Source organism: Galendromus occidentalis, unplaced genomic scaffold (genome assembly GCF_000255335.2).
Source record: "Galendromus occidentalis unplaced genomic scaffold, Mocc_1.1 scf7180000077527, whole genome shotgun sequence".
NCBI lineage: Eukaryota > Metazoa > Arthropoda > Arachnida > Mesostigmata > Phytoseiidae > Galendromus > Galendromus occidentalis.
In genome coordinates this window covers 877,321-900,877 of record NW_003805515.1, presented here as the reverse complement: position 1 = coordinate 900,877, position 23,557 = coordinate 877,321, and the positions used below count along the sequence as shown (strand labels likewise).

At 51.5% G+C, this 23,557-nt stretch overlaps 2 protein-coding genes across 2 annotated transcripts; one reads left to right on the top strand and one right to left on the bottom strand.

Annotated features, from left to right (window-relative positions):
• The first annotated feature begins 2,006 nt into the window (after positions 1–2,006).
• LOC100908753 (cyclic AMP-responsive element-binding protein 3-like protein 3) lies at positions 2,007–3,566 on the top strand. The gene is made up of 7 exons (XM_003748086.1): positions 2,007–2,151; positions 2,257–2,394; positions 2,473–2,606; positions 2,686–2,825; positions 2,912–3,121; positions 3,232–3,391; positions 3,480–3,566. Exons 1-7 carry the CDS (start codon positions 2,007–2,009, stop codon positions 3,564–3,566), a joined length of 1,014 nt encoding a protein of 337 aa, XP_003748134.1.
• An 11,749-nt stretch (positions 3,567–15,315) lies between these two features.
• On the bottom strand, positions 15,316–16,374 carry LOC100908613 (forkhead box protein D3-A-like). Its single transcript, XM_003748085.2, has one exon. It carries the CDS (start codon positions 16,201–16,203, stop codon positions 15,316–15,318), a length of 888 nt encoding a protein of 295 aa, XP_003748133.1. The 5' UTR covers positions 16,204–16,374.
• Between the last annotated feature and the right edge of the window lie 7,183 nt (positions 16,375–23,557).

The window sequence follows — 23,557 nt, the reverse complement described above, 5'->3', positions numbered from 1 at the left end:
ATCGATGCCTCAAGATGCGCGCGTCGACGAGAGTTGGCTTGGCCGATATAGGGCAGAAGATGCGGAGAGTATCGGTCCAATGATGAAATCTCCGATGATCCTTGAGGTCACCCATTATATCGAACTCCCATGTCATAACTTGGAACGAAGTCAGAACGTTTCGAGAACGAGCTCCATGCTCGGCTATGATCAAGGGAGATTACAGACTGGCCATCCTTTTCGGCTATGTCTGCGCGCTCGGGAACTCGGAGCGACTTCGGCATGACTTGTGGCAGTCAGCGTGGAAGAAAAGTTCCTTCCTCGGATGCTGTCCTAGGGGAAGCTACGCGAAGAACTTTCCCTCGTTTCGCGGGGTACAAGTAAATGATACATTTTCCCTCGCAGAGAGCGGAAACCATGCGCTGCGCTTATTCTGGGTAGGATACAGTGTGCTCGACGCATCGAGGAGTCATTCTCTACGCTCCCTTTCGCTCATTCCTCAGTCACCGCTGGCTTCAGGCAGAGTGTAATTAAAGAGAAAGAGAGACCCAGAGAGAAAGAAAGGACGATAGGAAAAGACAGAAAGAGTCATCACACGGAAGCGAACAAACGAGGGGGCAACCACCTCAGCAAAACGGCCACAGAGCCGGTCGTTCATTCGCTCACAGCAACGTTGACGTGACGCCACCACGACGAGGAGGAGAAGACACAACCGACGCCGCTGCCCTCTGGCGAAAAATGCCAAAACGTTCCGAGAAACGTCGGACACCCCTATGGGGGATGAAGCACTGCATTCGGCTCCGCGGTTACAGTGCAGCGGCATCGATCAGAGCTGGATCACGGCCAAGCTGAAGTCCGGCCGCGACGGTTCCGCAGTCTCGGAGGGATCGACGCGTACTCATGGGGGGGGGATGCAGCGTCAGCTTCGACCACGACTATGTTGCAATCGACAGCGACGGCGAATTCCGCGAATTGGCTCCATGAGTTGATTAAATTCCGAGAAGGGAAACGTCAAATTACGGGGATTTTCATCTGTGACAGCCCTTTGCACGAGATAACGGAGCGAGCCCGCGGGGAAGAAAAAAGCGCGAGGACTGGCAACATCCGCGCAAATTTGAGGTACTGAGGCTTCTCCCGAATCGTTACCCAGTGCAGAGATCGGGTGAAGGGATGCGTCGAGAAGAATTCCGCTCCACCGTGACCGAAACAAAAATGCACTGCTGCCCCTCCATTTTCTGACTTTTCTGACTGACGTTGTGCGGCGTGTGTGTGTGAGAGCCTGAGCGGTGGCAGCAGCACTACACTACAGAAGAAGCGAACGTTCCTTTCCCTCCTTCCACAGCAGTCAGTGAACTGCGGCCGAAGCTATGCCAACCCAGCGTCACACTTCGCAGTGGAGGCAAAGCCAACTTTATGAAGTGCAGACTCACCGCAGCAGCGGACTTTAATTTTTCCATCTCGTTGAGAGTGTCCAGAGTTCACCCTCAGAGCCCTCTCGGGAATCAGAGCGGAGCTGTCCTCGCTGTACGAAGTTCATGGACCGTATCCAACATCGGTGAAAGACCTCCGGTGAGGCTGTCAGAGCTAGCTGTCAACGTGTCTTCGTTCGTCCGGTTCTCAGTGAGTGTATTTCTAGATTCATTAAATTCATCTAAGAGCACGGGGTACGATCTTTGAACTACCGTCGTAAGTTGGCACTCATCCAGTCTCTCGATGGTCGGAATGCAAATAATCCGTTAGCGGTGAACGACCTAAAGTCCGAGGCACGTGGTCCGGAACGAGTCGAAGTTTCGCTGAGCTCCGCTCGCTCGACGACTACGCATCGGAGACCAAAATAAATTATGGAAACCGAGAATCGCTGTCCGATGCAGCTACATTATATCTGCGTTTCCGCCTCCGAGCACTCTGAGATCTCTGATCCCCCGAATCGTCACTACCGTGGCAGCATCGAGGAGTCATGCGGCTTCGTCGTTCACAGCAAACGGAGTTTCAAATTAGGGCTGTTTTTAATCCTCAGGACGTAAGAGATGGACGCAAGCGAGGAATGGCTTTTAGGCGATGTCGAGGACACCGGGGGAAATCCGATTCTGTTCCAGGATCGGATGATCTCGGACTCGGTGGAGTATGAGCATTCGTACTCGAACGCGATGCAAGTCATCAAGGAGGAACGAGGTACGTCGATCATTGACGCTGTCCACAGATGAGGAGAACGTGTGGAGCCAATACCGGAGCCTCGAAAACGTGAATTCCAAGTCCTAACTGTGATTTCCCTCGAAGATCTCGACGAAGAGTGCTTCCCCACCGTTTCTTTGTCGTCGGCCTCCGGTCAGGGCGCCTTCATCAAATCCGAGGTCGGCTCTCGGCCGATTTCCCCGCCTGCACCACCTTACACCCGAATCGTAAACGCAAATATCGGTAAGCGTATTCGGGAGCTTGGATGCGTATTGCTGGATTCGCACGACAGGAATCCATCTCACGAAAACTTTCCGACAGTTGCTGGCACAGTCGTGTGCAAACCGTCGTCGAAGGCGTCGAAAAACCGTCTTCTGGCCACAGCCCTAAGCGCTCCCCCTCTGGCTTCGCTGTTGAAGCAAGGAACTCATATCCTCCCGATCGGTGTGACTCAGGTGGGTTCGGTTATTGTCAAGTCTCTATCGACATTCCTCCAAGGAATTTCCCTCCTGACGATTTTGGTAACTTTTCCAGGTAAAAGTTGAGCTTCCCCCGACTCCTCCGAGCTCGACATCTTCATCGAACGAATCCGAGAGCGATGGCAGCACCTCCCCGCTGCATTCGGCACACGGTCTCGTTTATAAAAAGAGAGTCTGTGCAACTATAAACACGAAGTGAGCATCGAGACCGAGTCCTCGATTTCCTAGAACAGAATTGAGAGAATCATTGTACCAAACCAGAGAATCCGTCGATATTCCAGCGCTGACGGCAGCTCCGTCGAAGGGCTCGCGTTGACGGAAGAGGAGAAGCGAACCCTGATAGCCGAGGGCTATCCTATCCCTCAGAAGCTACCGCTGACAAAAGCTGAGGAGAGGTCATTGAAGAAAATCCGTAGGAAAATAAAAAACAAGATATCCGCTCAGGAGAGCAGACGGAAGAAGAAGGAGTACGTCGACGCGCTGGAAAAAAGGTGAGAAAACTCTCGCTCACGCCGAAGACGAGACGTCCCGGAGATCGGAAGTCTGGGTGATTAGGATCAGTTCCTAGGGCTTAATCGATCAACTTGATTCTCCCTCCTAGGGTGGAGCAACTCGCTGCAGAAAGCCGGGATATGAGGAAGGTTTGCGAGTCCTTGGAGGAAGCGAATAAAGTTCTCCAACAGCAGCTGAAAATTCTACAAGAACAGCAGAAAGAAGTTCTCCTCAAAGACGAATGTCAGGAAGAAATGATCGAGGAGGAGGTGAGCATCATTCGAACCGATACCAGCGCAACGCCTATCTCAGAATTGACGGTGTAGCAGTTGGCTTATTCAGAGTGTATCCCCACAGGAAATATTGGCCGACGGTCTCGATGAAGTGCAAGAGGAGCTGACCGAAGAAGAGATCATCGTGAACGTGACTGAAGACATGTGTTGATCGGCGGTATTTGTGAAGGGATCGCATCGGACCCCGACACTAACACCACTCCAAATGATCAGATAAGGATCTGATGTGTTCCAAAACCTATTGCTCACCGATTGTAAATTAGATCGACTCGAGATTTCGTATCATTGTACAAACTAATTCCATAACAGTTCTGTATACAAAGACTGACATCCGGTCCCATCGTACCTAGCCCAAGTTTTTCCCCGTTGTCGTTTAGCGGCCCGGACGCGTTCTGGAGTATCGAGACCGCAGAAAATGTATATAAGCCCTGAATATCCCCTTCCATCGATTCCCACAGAAGATAACGTACCAAAAAGCTGTAAACATGAATTGCCATTAGCCTCCGTGAAGGGATAAATTCTGGGGATCCTTATGTCTTTAGTGTTATTCAGCCACGGAACTTCTCAACAAAAGGATACTCATCGCGTCTTCTCCGTCTTTGTCCTAATATATTCCCGTGTAGCTAGATTGGTGTGTAGATGGTGGAAAACGGTAAGAATCTCCGTTGAACAAACCGGAGGCTTCCGTGGGAAAATCAGTGAGGCCGGCGGTGTGCAATATCATCTCGACACTCGGAATCGAGGGCGAGGGTCGAGCATCGCCAGCGTTGGCTCGCCTTCGGGGACTTTGCAGTGTCGAGATTATAGGAATAATTTTTAGCCATGGTCTGCCAACGCCATAGACGCTAGTTCGTGCAATCATGCTATATATAATAATGATGATGATGATATTTAATGAACCCGTCGAGAACGTAAAGTATCTACGATATCGCGTTCAGGAGGCCGTCGAGTGCAATATGAAACGATCCTCTCCATGTTATGGTCCAATAATCCCCTTGGAGTCTGATTTGCCGTCAGCAAGTGACTCAGGAAAAAATAATGTATACTACCCTCGGGAGGATTGATGCAAAATAAAAAGCGAGTGCCGATTTCACTCCGCCCCGCCGAAACTCAATAAGTGCTCCTGTGCTCCGCGTACCCGAATCTGTTGTTTTCTCAAGTCCACACCGATGACACTTGCGCGTGGATACTCCTTGAGGGGGGTAGGGGGAGGGGGCAGCGAAAATGAATTGTTCGACAAGATCGAGCCGGAAACGGAGTCGCGTCGGTCGGCTGGTCATGCCAAACGCTCCCCGTAACAAAGAAATATTTACATTGTTCCCCAAAGCTCTAATCACCGAAGCCACGAGCTAAACACAACAGAGCCGACTTCGAACTTCTGTTCGATGGAAAACCTGCCTGTTTTGTTCGTTCTGGAGAAAAACTCTCGAACGACCGAGCCATCCCGATCTCTATTCGCCTCCATGAGGCGTATGACTTCCTGGTAGCCGTCGCGAGACGAAATCAGGGAACAATGCCCCGTCGACCTCACGGGGCACGTCGAAGAACGTCGTTCGTTTTGTTTATATTTAGTCAACTCCTGCTTGCGAACCATAGCCGGGTAAGTTGTCGGCGCAGCTTACTGTTTCTCTTGGAGTAGAGTTTGCGAGATCCTGAACAATTAATCCGATTGGGGCTCCTGATTCTGAAGGCTCGATCCACAACCACGCTCGGAATCAGTCGGATCGCGACGGCGCGAGCTCAAACTCTGCAGGGCAGGCCGAGTGAGCCCATTTGTGGTTTTATGTCTTCAAAAGCGCTTCTGCAGCTCATGCGTTTGCGATCGACGGAGCCACTTTCAGGCTCGCCGCTATTTTCATTCACTCCGTGTAGGTCTCGCGGACAAGTCCATCGAGAGATTTCTTTTGAACTGTCCAGGGCACGGAGCGAAGCACTGCCAGCATCCCGCGTAGTTCCGACGATTCTGTAGCCTCGCAATGCTCGTCTTGGATCCACATCATGTGTACACGGACATGCACTGCCGCATTTTCCGTGAACGATACCGGACGCTCTTACGGACTCACAGATACCGATGCGTGCCACCACATGGAAGAGTGTATGAGCCCACCTCTGAACCAACGAAGAACACGAGGCTCTTGGCTCAGTCGGACGCGGGATGGATGGTCGGATGGATGAAATCTGAGACGGCACTTGGTTTCGTCCCAGAATGAGAAACCCGACAAAGAGTTCCGAAACAGCCGAATTGTGTAAACATCCAGAACCCCTGGAGGTGATACTGACACAAAGGCTGAAAAGCCGAAATTTCTAGCGCCTCGTTTAGAGTCCAACGAAAAGTGATTGTGCCGAAAAGACGCAACAGTCCGTTAACACCCTTCTCCTAGGGGAAGTCAAGCTCGAGTAGGGTATCCTTTTCAGCGGCCTTAAGGAGAGAAGTGCAGGGGCAAACCTAATCTGAAGAGAACTCGAATTTAAGTCCCGAGAAGCAATCGCGAGCGATCCCGAGGTCCTCATCCCGCATAAACAGACCCCCTGTACTGCCGTCAGATTCGAGAAAGCGAACTCTACACAAGTCTTCTATGTGAGTGTTACAGTAACGTGTCATAATGAGCCATTAGCTCGCGCAGCGGCCAAGAACGAGCGAGCGAGCAGAGAATTCGGTTGCCGCCGCCGCCGATCGAGCTTTAGAACCCATGCCATTGAGATAAGCCAAATATAACACAACCCCTCTGTTTGAACACAAAGTTGCTCAGTGTTCAAATAACGCCATAGAACAACGGGGTCCTTTGATTTCCAGAGCGAGAAAACTCCGGTGAATGTTCCATTCCAACGATCTTCGCCATCGTCGTTTCTGCCGCCGCCGCGGCCACCAACACCATCACCAGATGATCACCGAAGGAAAAGGAGGGGGTCGCTCATGGAAGGTGGGAAAAAGGCCGTGAGTCTCAGTTTCGAAGAATTTCTTTTGATTAACGTTGACAAACATCACGCGTTTCTTCACCGCCTTCCACCGCTCCACAGCGTCCCTGAGCGTCTTCTCGTCGAAGCGCTGAATTCTCAGACGTTTTCATCCATCGTACGCGTGTGTCTTACGTCAGTGACGCAACGTCAGGCAGGAACTCGGCTGGATTTCCGGGTATTCGATCTTGCGAAATACCGCAACGTTCCTCCTCAGTGTCGGAGGAACGTATCGATTCGTGAGGGAAATCGAAGGACATGTTGGAGCATCAGACCTCCAGATTCCCTGATGTTCGCCATGACGATTATTTGAATCAGTTCTGGTTTCCATCGAACGCGGCATCAGCAGGTTGGGAACGCGACGCACACTTCGAGCTATATCTGAGTCTGTAGTCTGTATGTATACTCGGACGGTCGGTGGGTCGACGGGTCGCAGACTCGGTCGTCTCGTCGTGTCTTCACCACCCAAAGGTGTTTGGAATAACACTGCCTTGGTGGCAGCCTTTGCTCTGTTAACAAATGGCTCGAAGAGATGGACAGAAAGCCAGCAAGCTCTGACACGCACTCAAGCGAGCTTGGACGCGAGAAGCTTCCGATCGTTGAACCAACTTCATCTAAAGGACCCAATGCTGCCTGAGTAGAGGACGTAGCTTAGCAAAACAAAACCGACTTGATGCTGAGGGTGAAAAATTACTCCTGGGGAACTGAGAGACGACACACGGGCCGTGGCGTATGAAGGGAACAACATGCTCATCGCCGGCGGCACCTTCCAGCTGCCAAGTTTTTGCTTTATCCGACAGATTACACGAAGACATTACAGCGAAGTATTAATCATAATTTCGTCTCTCTTGATTCTCTCTTCGATTAGTCCAAAGACTTCTACAGTGATCTTTCTCTCTTCTCTTCTTCCCCTTGACCCCAAGAATTCGTCTCGAAGCGAATATTGAATCCGGGAGGGAATATTCCGTGCTCCGGGCTCCAGCGCTCAGGACCTGAAGTCCTTCCGAGTCAGGTACGCCCGACAGATGCTGAGCTAAGCGGACTACATAGCCAGAAAGATACAGAAGAAATCATCGTCCACATGAAAGAGGAACCGCAGCGGAAAACCTTGTTTTGACTAGTCAAACTTCTCGTGTTTTGTTCCCACATGTAGACCATGTGGTCCACTGACTGGCTGGCTGGACGGTAGCGGCTCCTGAGAACGACTTCCCACTCGGAGCATACGTACACGACTAGAATGATCGAGATTGTAACATCAATGACCACATAGACAACGACGATCGCGACAACCGAGAGTGTCAATGAAAGAAACTCGTGACGACTAACCACTTCGGGACACTTCTCCCTCCAAAAAACTTTTACTGACACCTTGCCACATGGGATTCGCTCACCGAATCGCTTGTTCATGTTGGAACCTCATATTTAGATCCCGAATCGAGCACGGATGGAGTTTTAAGTTCAGACCTAATTCGCAAGGATCGGGGTTGCCGGACGCATCTTGTGGATCCTCGCTCATCCAAGGATGGAAATACGCGAACTCAATCTCCCCAACGGATCGATCGAGTATGAAGCGATTTCGACGGTGTTTTTTTCCGTTTGAATCGTGGAAGAGCTGTTCCCCTTCCTTGCGACAGATAATAATCATTCTTGGTCCACGGTATTTGAACACAACCGAGCACACTCGGAGAGATACAAGAGGCGGGCGAGCGAGCCGGTCCACCAGCGAACACGGACTCACGCACCGACAGCCCGATAGGATTCATGTACATACAGCGGGCGCACGTGTCAGGGCTTGGATCAGCATTTAGCTCCGCGACCAGCGTGTTAGACGCTCGCTAGTTCGCTAGGTGAACACATTCGATGGGAAGGTTGTCTGGGAAAATCATTGCCGAACATAGTTTGAGTCTCTCTGTATATGTATGTATGTGTGGATTGAGGAAGTGTGCTCAAGTGGCTTGTTGGGCACGCGCCTAACATGGTTGACAAAAGATGTTGATTGACGCAATATTGTCCCTATCTCTGAGGATTCGGCTCCTGAGCGAGCCGCTAAACTCATCAAGGACCTTGTCTTTAATTGCTCCCGTGCAGCTCTCTCTGAGCAGCTCAGAGAAAGATACATCGCGATTCCTCGTTGCTCAAGCGAGACAACATTGATTTGCTTATTTTCTCCAAAGTTCCGGACTCGGTTTCATTTTAGTGCTTCTTCGCAAAGTCTCTCTCCGCGAAGAGTGCGAATCTCTTCGATTAGCAACGAGAGCACTCTCTGCGCTTGTCCTTCTTGTCCCCGTTCCGGTTCCATTGACATAAGATTTGACACTGGATTTCGTACCTGACGATCGATGCTGAGAATCGCAACACCTGCGGCACGCATCTCGTTGAGCTGGAGTCTCAGGCTGGCTACCGACGGACATTTACACCGAGTGAGTTCGGCTGTGTTGACGATTTTGTTCGTTCCCAGCCTATCGTCTGGGAATGTAGTTGTATGAGGATGACTGGATTGAATGGCTTCCAGTGGTAGAAGATGGGCGGAAAGAAAGGTCCCCGACAAAAACATGGCTAGATGGCGGTATATAAGTATACGACCATCTCTCCGCTTGCTCTCGGTTGTGCTCGGCAACCCTATCGCTTGTCACACTAGTGCGGCATATTACCTTCTCAGTGTCAAATTACCAAATCTAGCCAACTTGTCTCGTACTACCCTCATCGTCCGATACTCGTCTTACTCTTCTTGTTCGTCTCCTTGTAGTTGTCGGATGTGGGCAGGAATGTGGCACCGCCGCTCTGGGCTGGTTAATAATCCACTCGAATCAGAGCTCTTCTCTCTCGCGTTGGAGGGCAAGGGTAGCGGTGGTGATCGTTGATAGAGGCTCCTTATTATGACTGCACTCATCTGCTACCACTGAACTCTTTCACTTCCTCCGGTCGTCTCGGCGGCTTTGGGAGAAGAAGCCCTGACTGAGTGAGTGAGACGTTTAGCTCCGACACTGAGACACAGTCGGGCTGAAAATATTGATCCATCCCGATAAATTTGAAAAGTCACGTGACGTCCGGTTGTGTCCGGGAGAATTATTCGAAGCGCGATTGGGATTGCGCATCGGTGCCCCGGTCGACCTGTCTTTGTTTTGTCATTGGGCGCCCTCCCCTGCTCCTCGGGAATTCGGAGGAGCGCAATAAGCGAGCGTTCGTTTCGGAGTGTTTGGCTGCCATCGAAATGATTGAAATGAAAAGCACCACTTGTACATACATACTCCTTGCCGCGCTCCCCACATCGCTCTCGTGGTCCGGGGTCGAATTTGGTGTTCTCTGAAGCCAGCCCTCTCCTCCCGCCCGTGACCCATTCCTCGCAGCGAGCTGAAGTGCTGATATCCAAGATTCGTCGTCGCAGGCCCCCTCGAATTGTTTGAAGCTTTCGAGGACCCCAAGAACGTCATTGGCTAAACAACTCAATCCAGTCGACGGCCGCTTATTTTTCTCCCTTCCCAGAGCTTGCTGTGCACTACCTGGGTGTTTGGTTGCGGAGGTATCATTGAGCTAATTCGATTATCTATATGAGAAGAAATCGCGAGGGAGACGGAGGTGCCGATGCCGCCTGACCTGCCAGGGGAGAAAAACTTTCGAAATGTCTTCCAGCATCCAGAACAAAAAAAATGAAGCGATTCTGCGCAAATTAGATTATCGAATGACAACGCTTCCGTCGAGGAGGTGGATTCGTTCCCCGACTCTATGACGTCTCTGGGCACTGAGTCCGGAATATCCGAGTAAGCGCCCATCGACGTACGGAGTAGAAACCGCTGTCACAGCCAAATCGAGTTGAAAGGTGAAGTTTTGCTAAACACAACTCACGAGCAGAGGCAATTAAGCACTAAAATGGCGAAGACAACACACAGAGCGCCAACAAAAAGAGGAAAGAAGAACACTCAGTTTGGGCATCACATCAAGTTATCTCGCCGTCCCCGTCACGTCATATAATGCAGCTGTAAAACGTGCGCGCTGTGCGATATGTTGTTAAATTCTTTCTCGCTAGGCCTCGGAATCGTCGGTTCGAGCAGAGTGTCGGAGAGAGGATCATCGCTCCCGTTAATGGGGATATCCCGTGAGGATACCGAAAGGAACACTTCCTGACCTCTTTGGGACTGACCTAATAGATTTACGGTTGATTTGGTCGTCTGAAGCCCGGAATTCGGGGTGGGAATATTGACCACGCTTTCCAGGGAAGATGCAGGTTTAGGAATCGAGTCGAACGGTTAGCACGATTGGGATGACACGATTGCTTCATTGAGAGGCGTGTTTTGCGTCTCCTTGACTAGCACGAGGAGGACAGATAAGCGCGTCGATTATTGGAGCCCAAATGCCGCCGACTGACCTCCAAAATGGTGGAGCAGGTGCTCCATTCGAGGATTCTGAGTTTTCCCCGAAGACGACGCTCGTTCATAATTCCTGTCGATGGTGCGGCGATACAGCGGAGAAGAGGGGACTCCTCGAATGAAAACAGCGCCCGATCTAGTCGAGACTCGCGGCACAATATTGGCCTCGATCGGCGTCACCCTCAAGACTGTCCACCGGCTGTAAACTCGGCTGGAGACAGAATATCGCGCCGTTTTATGCTTTGTTTGAGCTAGTGAGCCGTGAGTGAGTGAGTGACTTCCAAGCAACCCGACCGTTCACCCGACACTTAACTGAGCGACGAATGGCGCACAGATAAACTGCCTACCTTAGACGAGTGACAAGAATAATCATAATTGTAATATTGCTTACGGGCGCGGATCCACACCGCAGCCTCTGATCGAGTGGCAAGCGAGAAGGCGGCCAAGGGTTCACGAGCGGCGATTACAGCAGTCAGAGGTTTACGATTAGGAACTGGCCCTGCTCACTGTTTGCCGAATGGAATTGGATACAAACATGAATGTCATCGTCGGTCTGTGTTCGTTTGTTTGACTGACGACGTTGGCGGCGGCAGCGGCGGCGATGGTGAATAGGCGACATCGTGAACTAAGTGCCTCATGGACTGACTCGGAATCGGCAGCTCGAGACTCTAAGTGCCGCTGCCATCACCGCCTTTAACCAACAGCAATTTCGGCCAACTAGCTCCCATGCGTCCATTCAATAAGAGCTCCAGGTTGGCCAGCCCACCGATCGAGGATGGACGGTCTTACTCGGCGATGTATGTAGTAGGAGCATTCGGACGGGTTGGAGATGGCGGATGAAAGGCTTCCCCGATGTTCCTCCCTCGAGAGGGGTTACAGGATTCCGGGGAAGGGAAGGAGGATACGTGTGACCTTCCTGATTCTAGTCAGTTGCGATTTCTGAGCTCGGCGATCATCAGCTTGGAGCCGTTTTCGATTGAGTCCAGGACGAGCCGCGAGCGAAGAAAAAATTCCCGAGTTCTCCCGGAATACGCCCCGAATCCCCTAGAATCTCGGGTGGAATTCATGCAGTTGTCCGACGTATTCACTTCGGGCGTTCCACGACATACAGGTCTATTCTTCCTCGTTAGTTCCCGGCGCCTTCTGACGTTCATTCAGTTTGGATCGACCCACGGAACGTCCTCGGCGCTCGGTCAGGCTATGAGCGAACGGGTTGAGATTCCCTAATTCTTCATCGATTCCTCCGACCCATGCCGTAGTTGTCAGTCGCGAAGCGAGTTCTGGACAACCGGAAAAATAGGTGCAGATCCCGCTGGCACAAGCCTCAGCCTCGATGGTGTTCGAGCTTGTTCTTCGGCCGGAACCTTGGTCGACACGATCTGGCAACTTGATGAATTAACATTATCTTTTTGGGGAACAGCAAGACACGGAACAAAGAACAAGCGTTCGGCCGACAACGAAAATCGTAATGACGACGAACGAACGACCGACCGACCGACCGACAGGGAGAGCGGTACAGCAGGAGGGCCGTCGAACTTGGCAACACCATGAGCAACGATGGCAACACAACAGCGTCAACATCTCGAATGCCAGACTACGACGGCCATTAATGAACAAATTACACAGAGAACTCAGTTGTTCGAGTGGAGAAGGCGGACGAACAAGAAAGTGAGCGAGCGAATAAGCAAGGAATCCGCCAGGAAGCCGAGCAGGGCCGACCTGAGCCTGAGTGAGAGCAGACAGGGAATGGAGGCGGTACTCTCATCTGAGGTGACATCAGCTCCGTCAGTTCACGGAATGTTGACGAGACCCTCTCCGGATCTGGGTAGCTTCTCGTAGGTCCATGAATGAGATGGGGACCGCTTTCCGAGGGACCGTCCATCGTATACGGAGTCGATTTTCAGCCGCTAAGCTTTCTCCGGGACGTTATCGTGCGTTTTTTGTCGAATGTCCGATGTCTAGAATTCGGTTCTCTCTCAGTGTGTCAGATAGACAGGTTCGACAAACGCGGGTCCATCGGACCGAAATTAAGATTGATCTTCCTCCAGTGCACCGTCCCGGTGAACAATGTGCCCACCCATTGTTTGAGACGGAATAACATGAGCGAAATTATTGCAAAAGCCCTAAACCCTATTCTGACCAGGACTGAGTTTGGCCACAGTCCAAGAATCTCGCTCGTAGAGAACGACTGCTGTAGACGAAGACAGTCCTGCGGGCGCAGTGCTTGATGCTCTTCATCTAAACAAACAATTTGTACGAATGGAGAAGATGCATTCTAGAGGCGGGCGCCGTGTCATCCTGCAGAAAGGCCAAATAGAACAACCCAACCGTCGTTTCAGAGCTGTCTGGGAAAATAGGGCGAGGAGGAACACAAGGTTGCAGATAACGACTCGGTGCGCTAACCTTGCGGGTGATTCAACGCTCTGCAGTATGCGTTGTCACCTAATAAAGTCATCACCTCTTCGCGGGTCTGCACGAGAAACCGCTCCGAGCAGCTCCGAGACTCTGACTCGAATTCGATCTCTCCTTCCCAGAGATTTCTCCACTCTATCCCATCCCTCCCCCCCCCCCTCCCCGCGTCCCGGCCTGCGTCAGAGCTGTTTTCCAGATTCCGCGGATTGTCATTGTCTCTCAGGTAGCAAAGATTCCCCGCCAGATTGAGTCGCGATTGGTGTAAGCGGTCGATGACGGTGCTCGAAAAGCTTTTAATTGATCTAGATTGTCATCTAATGAGAGAAGAGACAGAGAGAATTTGATTTTTTATATGGTCGCTTGGTAGCGTTCATTCAAAATTAAAACTTCGTCAGCAATTAAGATTATTAAAAAAACGCTTCCCAACGAGAACTCGGCGAATAAACGGACAGACCGACGCATAGCTCGGCGCACCGTTTGACCCATCACCGACAGAGACTTATTCAGAGTACCCGACTACCAGGGCCCTGCTCTGAATTCCGTTACGAGCCCTTGGTAGAGTAAGATGCAGAGGACATAAAATAGAGGAGCGGTCGAGGCGAGCTCGAGTGATCGGCTACGACTTGAAACGATCGGGAATGAAATCCCCGATAGCCTGGTGATCCGAGAAGCCCATCTCGAAGCCCGGTGGGCTCGCTTCTGAGCCCTGAGACCACGGAATCGAATCTTCAGGCCTTACCTATCTTCGATCGTTCTGGACACCAGAGGAATCCGTGATGAGGGGGCTCGCGTGGTTGGGAAGAATTGGAACATCGCACTTCCTTCTCGACGCAGGACTCCGACGTATGGCTCCGGACCAAGTTCGAAAGTAGAAAAAGAGAACCTTGATCTCCGCAAAGTCGACCACCGCCGGCGACGCAACTTTCCCCGATGAGCTTCCGGGATTCACATCTTGAGTTCGTGAATCGGCTGCCCGAGGCACGGCTTAGACATCGGACAATTATTGTCGGAAAGAGCCGCGGGTTTTGACCCCAGGGGAAGTGCTCTGTAAGCTCAGCGCTTACGCTGATCTATTCAGCTCTCAATGAGAAGTCGTAGTCTCGTATTGCATCCCATATTGCTCATTTCTTAGTTTATTCGCGTCTCTATCCTGGATGCTCCGAAGAAGACACCCGAAAATTTCTAGTGAGGGTAATATTACAACTGATGAGCTACACTTCTCTTGCCTTCGCTCTCTTGTCGAAAGCTGTGAGACATGCTCCCGGAGGAGGCTCCCAAGACCGGACTCGTGACGATCTTCCTGCCCCTTTGCTAGGATCATGTCACCAATGGCATCGTTTGTACAAAAATTACACTCGGGAGGATCGAAACTTCGTCAATCGTATCGAAGATCCATCGGCCCTTCGATATTTTTCCGAATCCCCCCTTCTCAGCCCGTAGTACTCGTTCCTTCCCCCACCTATTCGGATAAACCTAGAGATATTTACATGCAACTCTTGAAGTAGGTATCTTATGTTCCAAAGAGATGTATCTTCTGGCTCCGGAGGAGTGCCTTCCTTCACTTTGGGTTCGATGTCGCCTATTTATCCCGTGGATGAGGTCCGATTCTCTGAGACACTCGCGTCCGCTATTCTGTCTGGTCCGTCTGCTTGATACTGTGTCATTGACGAGAATATAATATCTACAAAACCGATGCAGGACGAGAGATCATTTCGGAAATCATCAGCGAACCGACAGAGAGTGCTTCCCCTCATTGGAACTATCACATAAGACACGGGGACTACCGAGGATCATCGATATGTATGATACAAGACCAGTCTCCAGATCAGTCTCCTCAAGTTCAGTTCTGTTCCTTCGCGTTCCTCCGAGCGATGCCGCGTTCTACAGGATTAGAGAATCGACGACGGATCTTTTGATGGGCACAACCGAGATTTGAATCTGGGCGATGCTGTCGTAGTCGATGATGGTCGCATTGGAGCTCCTAATCGTAGTTCTGCTGCTGCTCCCGGTGGAGACGGTCGTCGCCGGGGAAGCGGGAGCGAGGCGGCTGCTCGTTCAATTAATCACTACTTTGGTTAACACTCAATAAAGTTGAACCAAGCTCCGGTCCTCTGCCGGAGCGAGCGGCCTTGATGAAAAAGTGGTCGGTAGCGACAACATTCCAGCCTCTCATCGAATCCAGTTCAGTGGTAGGGGCAAAGGTGGGAGCGATGGCATCGTGTTCCCTCCGATACTCGCTGCAGGGGATTTCCGGTCGGTGCCGATCAGGGCATCGATGCTGAAGTTAGCCGCCTTCAGTGGAGGTGACGAAGGCGTAGTTGTCGGCGAAACCGGCGCCGAAGGTGGAGATAGTTTCATCGCTGGCAGCGGCGCGAGGAAAGGTATTTGCGGGATCATCGGCGGCAATAAATGATAAGGCATCTGCATCGGAACCCCCGTCATCTGACCTGGACCGAAAGGGTGACGCAAAGCGTCGAGGAAAAACTGCTCTCGCATTATCATCTGTTGGTGATCCGGCTGCTGACGCTTGTAGCGTTTGCGGCGGCGCAGAAAGCTGCCGTTGTCGAACATGTCTTCACTGGCTGGATCGAGTGTCCAATAATTCCCTTTGCCGGGGTTCCCGGGCTCGCGAGGAATTTTTACGAAACAGTCGTTCAGCGAGAGATTGTGACGGATGGAGTTCTGCCACATCGGATATTTCTCCCGATAATACGGAAAACGGTTCTTGATGAAATCACAGATCCCACTGAGCGTGAGCTTACGACCGGGCGATTGCAAAATAGCCATTGTGATTAAAGCGATGTACGAGTACGGAGGTTTGACGAGGTGGGATTTGTCACGCTTTTTCTCGTTTCCGTCAGGATCTTTCTGGCCGGTCATGTCCTCATCTTCTTCGTCTGTCACTTGGATCGGTAGTTCTTCGTCGGACGAGTCGTCCAGATCGAACTTATTGTGATCCTCTGACGAGAAGGGACTCTGATTGAGGTGTTGAGCGAAGCTCAAGAGCTGGTTTGCGTTAAGGGGAAATTGAGTTGCCATCTCAGCAGCTTTCTCCATGTCCGTCTCGAGAAGCCGTGATTTCTGTCGAGGGTCCTGTTCGTCGCAGGTTGCGTATTCGGTGCACGAGGGGTTCCGTCGCAGTCAGAATGAACGGGAACGTGAGCCGCTACTTATGCGGTTCCGGGATCTTCAAGATCGAGCTGATTTTCGACGAGAGCGTTTAGCACTGAAGGGCGCGTCGACACGACATGAGTTGGTTCTCGGAACGATCGAGTTTCGAATTTTCTCCGACGCCCTGACTTCTTCCGGAGCGCACAATGTCAACAGTGACAACGATAACAGAAAAAACACTTAGAGTTAGACAAAGGAATTCACAGGGAGACACTCGTCCCGGAGCTCGGACAACGATTGAATGAAGCCGAAAAACTAGAGTGTTGAGAGCTAGGAGATCGAGATGGTGGTCGTGGACTCAAACTCCGCCTTTCGCCTCGACGGAGAGGCGAGGCGGCGCTAGCAGAGCGAAGAGAGAGAAACCACGCCCCCGAAATGTTAGCTCAAAATATTTGTCCTGTGGCTGGCCTGCCTGCCGGGCTGCTTCCCTACCCGCCGCCTCGTCCTGAACTCGGAGCATCATTGCAGCGGCTCGTAGTGGTCGGAGTCGCTATCGTCGTCCTCCCCTGGCTAGTGATAGCAGCAGCAGCCGCCGCCGCCACGATTGAAGGAAACTATGCGAAAGCTCCGCGGCTCCTGCATGAACGAAAATTGCTTTCCGGCTCGGCTGTGCGGAGCGAGTCGAGCAACCAGAGATTTTTGTACGAACGATTAGCAGAAACATCGACGAGAGTCTGCCATTGAACGGATCCGCTGCCGAAGGACCCGCTTACCTGCCTCACTGCTGCCATGACCGCTCGAATAGCTGCTATTTGTGGGACGGACTGGCTCGTTTGTTCGGTCCTTTGCTCAGTCGCCTACGGACTCCGCTGTTTATGCTCACACAGGGAGGGTCCTTGAGCTGAGTCTGTTGAATGTTTGCAGAGCTTTGCACAGATTAGCGAATTAGCGGACTTGCGAGCATGGGCGCTCGAAAACTCTCAGATTAATTCTGGACTCGCTTCGAATCCGTGCCCTCGGATCAGAGAGCCGAAGGATATGGACTCGAGGGAGACGAGCCCCGCAAAGGGTCGAAGCCTCCATGGGCTTTCCGAAAACGTCAGGAACTCCAGTGACGAGTTCCTGATGTCCACGGGGCTCCAGAGGATCTCTAATGAACATCCTGCCAGGAGCGTCCAGGCAAGCGAGACCGAGGCAGATATCGACCGGGGTGATACCCGAGGAACGATGATAGCGATAGTGTCGGTCTCCGGGAGGCGTCTCAGCTAACCGTGGCTCGTGACGTGACCGAAGATCAAGCCGATCACGGTTGATCGAGAACGCGACGGGAGACATCCAACGTAATGCAGGTCCCTGCGGAGGAATAGTCGGCTGGATTCGCTCGCTCAGCGGAAGCGATCGGAGCTCGATCCAACGCCAAGTCGCTCGACCCATAAACAGCCTGAGGCTTTTTCTACTTTTTCTCACATAACTCTTGCCACCGCAGATGGACTCCTCGCCGACTTCACTCCGCTATATACGTAGAGTAAGTATTGAAGCCTAAGCTTCCTCCACTGTTTGCAGCCCCAACATCACACTAATGCAATTATAGCAATTAGAAACGAGCCAAAGTGGGTGAAAGGATTCAGTGTGCGGAGCTCCGTGGGTAGGTGGGAGACGCGCCTCACAGCCAGCCTACTTCAGGGCCGAGTTTATCATTGTTCATCAAAGTGGCGCAGGAAAAGTTTGCAGAGCACGCGGCTGACTTCACAGCTTGCCAAGCTCAGTCTCTCATTCCTTCGGTGAATCGGAGATTTCCATTCGGAGCAAGGAAAATCACCGACATCACGAGAGGCATTGGGACTATCGGATGGTAGTCTTTACGCTTCAATAGATCGCGCATTATGCCAGAGCCCAAGCTCCTCTGCGACGCTCTCAGCGACGAATTCCACTTCAGGGTCGTTTGTCAGAAAGCCGGAGAGAGGAATGTCGGTACCTCGCTCGTCTCAACAGCATGGTAAGCCGAATTGAGCTGTTAGCCTCGAGGCGTGCACGCCAAGCGAAGTTTCGATTAACGCCTCGCGCCGTGTGAATCTCTCCAGCGAACGGCGTGACAGATTCCACTCTCCAGGTTTGAAACAAGAGCCAAACCGAGCGAAACTCTAGCGGGATCAGTGCCATGCAGGGAAGACACGCTTGTTAGCGCCACAACTCGATGACGTTCTGCGGGGATCGTCACGACCAACGCCTGACACAGAAATAAAACTTGACGGAGTCGGAGGCAGGATTGAGATGACGATCTCACTTCGTCTGAGGACAAAAGCCGCTCCCTCGGACACGGTCAGTGCTAGAGCCTAGCCTCGAGTGTCTTCCAAGAACCGGATCACCCATTCGAAGAGTCCCAATCCGAAACCCGTTCTCTTTGAGCGCTCAACCTACCCAAATGTAGATACTCTGCACAATTCCCTCACTGAACTTCCACACCCCGCTCATTTATTCCAGTAGGTTTCATTCCACCAAATATGCCTGGTGTAGTCTCGATGGAACCATCCGAATTCAAGGATCCAATCAGTCCTACGCTCGACCAAGGAGACACCACGTCAGGACTCCGAAGAGCCGGGCTCCGATGCGAGTGAGCTCTCTTTTTGAGCGAGTTTCACTCAGAGCGTCTTCGCATCTGGAATTCAGCTTCCGAACGAGTCTTTCTCCCGCTCATTGATCTCACAGGTATAACTCGGTGATGTTCGAGACAGAGCTCGATTAGGACATCCGTCCGATTTCATCCATACACGGACAGTTCGTTCGAAAATATTCCCGGCTCATTTCTCCCGTGCTCGGCATATGAAAGCGCTCCTCGAGAGCAAAAAATAGTCAGCGAACGATTTGAACGATTAGGAAGACATTTAAAACGCTTCGGTCTGCTCGCATAGAAATGTCATATGTCATTCCTGTACTCAAACGCGGCAGTCGAACGAGATTCTCTCTCGATCCCCGAGGCCAGGCAGAACTAGGCGGCGTGTCGGGTGAAAAATTGCTCTGCAGTGTTTCTCCAGGAGAGCGAGAACGCCGAGGAAAACCTGAAAAGAAATGGCTGTCGTTGAAAAAACAGCGTCGGAACGCGCTGCAAAACAATACATGGTTACCGGATTTAGCCTCCGAAGCTCTGAAACAGAAGTCACAGTCGATAGAGCAAATCAAAAGCTATAAATTCAGTCGACATTGGAAGCTTGCTAAGAGAATTTGGTACAAAGCATGCTCCATTGTCACATGGGGCCGTAACGAGTGAAAGACGAGTCCGAAATCAATCTGATCGAAGCCTCAGGGAGAGGAATCTCCATTAATAATTAGAATGTTCCAATGACCGCTTTGTGGAATGTCGGTTTTATTTTCTCCACCAGAGACGCTTACGAGGAGTCCATCCGGAGCGTCGTCCGCCAGCGCCGTGCTCCGCTGAGCGCCGGCAGAGGAGCAGGTGCCCGTTTATTATTTTTATATCTCCTCTCAGAGTGATGTACGTGCAGATTTTGCTCGTCCCTGTTCCAGACACTCCAGTAACCCAGTTTTATTTATTTTTTCGGAAGTAACGCTACAACGTATTCCGCTCAACGAGCTGACATTTTCCACTTCTGGACGCGTCCATGAACGAGTCGCGGCTCCTTTGTGGGATCAGTACAGGCGAGTACAACATGTGTTGATCGGGATTTATTGGTCGTTTTTATTGTTATTATGGAACAGTAAAAGGAATCGGATTATGGCTTTCCAGAGCGCAGCGTACCGTTGTGTTTTAAGGGATGAGAGGGATGATGAGATGGACGCAGAGGCCGCGGCTCGCCGGGCTCTGTGGATCTCTCGCAGCCACCTTCCTGACGACTATGAGCTGAATCAAGCATGAAAACGGTCTAGCCGCATGACAGCTTCCAGTCTCGAGTTAGCCAATTTTTGTGCGAGAGTATGTCGGAGCAAAAACTTCCAGCGCGACGACAGCAAACCTGAAGGGTTAGGCGACAGCCTCCGAAACGACTCGTGGGAGAATTTGACCCTCTGAGGGAATCGGCCTATGGCATTTGTCCTCCGACCAGAATAATCATTATACCTCCTAGATCAAGAATAAAAATAATACTTCTGCCTTATACCTCCTTGACCCATCGTAATTACTGTGCATTTTGTGTTATTCTGCAAGTCAACGAACCCTTCTGGGTTCTTTGAGCGCGGAAAGCGTGAACGATACGTTCTGGAGCTCCGTTCTTCATCGAGTCGAGGAACTCTCCTCGGCATTTTTAGCTGTTGGCATTGTCTCACCCCTCAGATACTCTCGTTTACGGGCCTGCACATGCTGTCTGAGCCCATTAGTTTCCCTTTGTTCTCATCGATACGATGGAGCTCGCTGGGCTCAAAGTTTTATCGGTACTTCGAGAATTATTGTTCTCCGATCAACCTAAACCCAATCGAAATCAAACCCAACGCACACTGTGAGGAGCGTGACGGGTGATCCGATCACCGAGCAGCGTATCACCCTCTCCAGAAGCCCCAATCCCGACAAACCTCATATTACGGACCCATATCGAGTATCGGGTCGCGCAAACCCAATTCCCGCTGATGACTGATAGGGATTCCTTTTTGGCGATATATGATCATTTGGATATAATACGATCATCCGATCGTTTTCACTGACTGATCTTTATGGCCGTGTCATACGAGATTGAGTGACTGCAGAAGTCAGTCTGTTTTTCCACGGAGCGACCGGATATGTAAATAAAAACGAAGGTGATAAAGTGAGTTCGCCGGCTGTGAGGAGTGAGATTGTTTCTTCTATCTGGATACTCCTCTAGTTGTCCATTTTTTTTATCACCTCCGAGCCCTGTGATGTTAGCCGATAGATTCCAATCGTTGCCTGTCCGTGTGCTTGTCCGTCGATCGCTCAATCGTTGATTGCCGTCGCGGCCGCCCCGTGGTCGATCGCGTTGACGACGCGGGTCATAGCTGGTTATAGCGGGTTGATGCTGACGATCTCGCTGGCGTTCGCTTGTTCATCCGTTCCCTGGTTGGAAGCTCGCGGAAGGCGGCTCGAGATCTCAAAGAAAAGCCATCAAATATCACCATGTGGTGAGAAAACAGGAGATTGTAGGCGGATCGGACAGCTCGATCGAAGCCGCTACTTCTAGTCAGGTTGTTCGACCGACTCTTTCTCGACCGGTTGATGAGAGATACTTTGCTCTGACCGTAGCTGCCACTGCTACCGCTTCCATAAGCTCTGGAAGCATTCTGCAGGAAGCAATATGCGAAACATCACCATCAACGACATGAATGATTCGATGAACAACCAAGAATATAGAGACCAGTACCTGCGTCTCAGCGCCGGGGCTTCGATGGGCTGTTAAGTTGTTTGATCCTGGACACCTTCTCACCGATCCGAGCCACCCAGCTACTGGTCCTAGCAGCCGTTGCTCGGGGTTTCTTTCATCTTTCTGATGCGTACTCTTCGCGCGTTACAGAGTTCGACATCGATCCACAGGAGGAGCGCGGCTTGTTCCACAGAGAGGTGTGTCCACCCTGGGTGGCACGCTGGGAAACTGTCAGAGTGACTTCGATTGATTACATTAGAGAGCGAACTTCGGTACATGCGTCGCCCCCCAAAACTACAGCACCTGTCGATGATTCTTGTGATCACAAGCTTCCAAATGAAGGATTCCCCTCCCGCTCAAGGAAACTTCATGTAGTCTTACGGAGTAAGTGCACTCGTCTCGGCGAAAGAGTGCTTGAATTCGGAACTTCATCTCTATTGTCTCCGGGACGGGACTCTGGGCACCGGACGCCATTCGCATAATGACGCGCTGTTCCCTACCGCATGTTACCCTTGCGCGCCTCGGAGGAAGGATTATTCTGAAACGGTTGGAGCTGAGCGGGGAGAGAGGACGAAGGTAAGCTTTTCTTTACGATCGCATTCGAAAAATGTCGCGCCCTGTTCATCGGAGCGAGCGTTTCTCTTGCCAGTCCGGAACAAGGTAGAAAGATGGAAACAATCTTCTTCCCCCTCTTCCATCAAGCAGGACGAGTTGAACAGCGTTACACGGGGAATTCAGACGAGCGACAGTTTCCGCCTGTTCCAGCTGGAAATGTCGAACAACTTTTTCCTTTTGGAAGGGCTGGCAGCCGGAATCTGATCCGACTGGTTGCTGTCGTAGTCTCGGGTCTCAACGCGCTTGCCTGGCATTTTTCGTTTCGCGTGCGCATGCTCTCGAAATCCAGTGGTCTGGCGACCTGATCATCATTACTTTTTCCCCTATGCCGCTCATCAAATTGTATGACACGTTCGAGGCTCCGGACATTATACAACATTTGCTGGAAATCCTTTCCATTCATCCCCAGATCGGGAATGTTGCATTCGACCGGAAGAGTCTCGACAATATTCCTCTGATCAGAACCTCGTTTAGGATCCGGCGGATTCGAACGACGCAGGGAGGCTGTTCGCGTGAGTAGTTGAAGTTTCCTACCCGCAACGATCATGAAAGGCATCGGATTCTCATGATGACAGATCGATGCGACGGTGCGGTCGCATCAGAGCTTCTTCTATTCGATCGAATCAAATCGAGCTCTGACAGTTTGTTCCGCTACTAGAATGTGGATGACACTCGGGCATATAATTCGAGCGGACTTGCGGAGATATCGACTCATCCGATAGCGAGCTTTGCGATATAGTTCATGCTTCAGGATGTTTCTGACAGAGGCACAGCGCACCAATGAGGGGATCTGGGGTAGGTACTCAAACCTGAGTCGAGCACCGCCGCCGCTCAGTTGGTTTGTAAGCATGGAACGGTCTCGGCTCTAACAACGGCGACTCAATTGGGTATTTTGATCGAGTTTCGGCACAAAGTTTGATTTAATCCGTTCAAGAAGGACTTTGTCGCGACGTCGGCACTTCAAGAGGTTTTGCTCACTTGAGACTGAAAGCCGCACTCCGGAGACCAGACTTTACGGCCCATGGATTTCATTGTTGCGATTTACTCACACCTTCGTGAGTGAATCTGTGATTCTCTGTTTGAGGGCTCAGGTCTGTATGCTTCCGTGGCTTCGCGCGTCCGATCGGCGCGGATTCCAACAGACCGAATCGCGGTTTCCAACCTGCGTGAGAAACGGCTCTTTCATCCGCTCCACTCGACCCGCTGTTTTTCTCCATCGACTCAATTAGGCGCCGTCCTAGGACATGCTGTAGCGGCTTTCGCTATGTCAAACTTTTTTTTGGGATCCAATGCTCCTGCTCGAGCACCGTGGCGGAGATGAAGGGCGAGACCCTCAGCCGCGTATGTATTCCTACGTTTACGGA

What these genes read in the sequence shown, in the direction of transcription:
- LOC100908753 (XM_003748086.1), top strand. Translation starts at nt 2,007, where the DNA reads ATGGACGCAAGCGAGGAATGGCTTTTAGGCGATGTCGAGGACACCGGG. An exon ending in TGTGCAACTATAAACACGAA is followed by an intron (nt 2,826 to 2,911) that starts GTGAGCATCGAG and finishes TCGATATTCCAG; the next exon opens with CGCTGACGGCAGCTCCGTCG. An exon ending in AAGAAATGATCGAGGAGGAG is followed by an intron (nt 3,392 to 3,479) that starts GTGAGCATCATT and finishes GTATCCCCACAG; the next exon opens with GAAATATTGGCCGACGGTCT.
- LOC100908613 (XM_003748085.2), bottom strand. Translation starts at nt 16,203, where the DNA reads ATGGAGAAAGCTGCTGAGATGGCAACTCAATTTCCCCTTAACGCAAAC.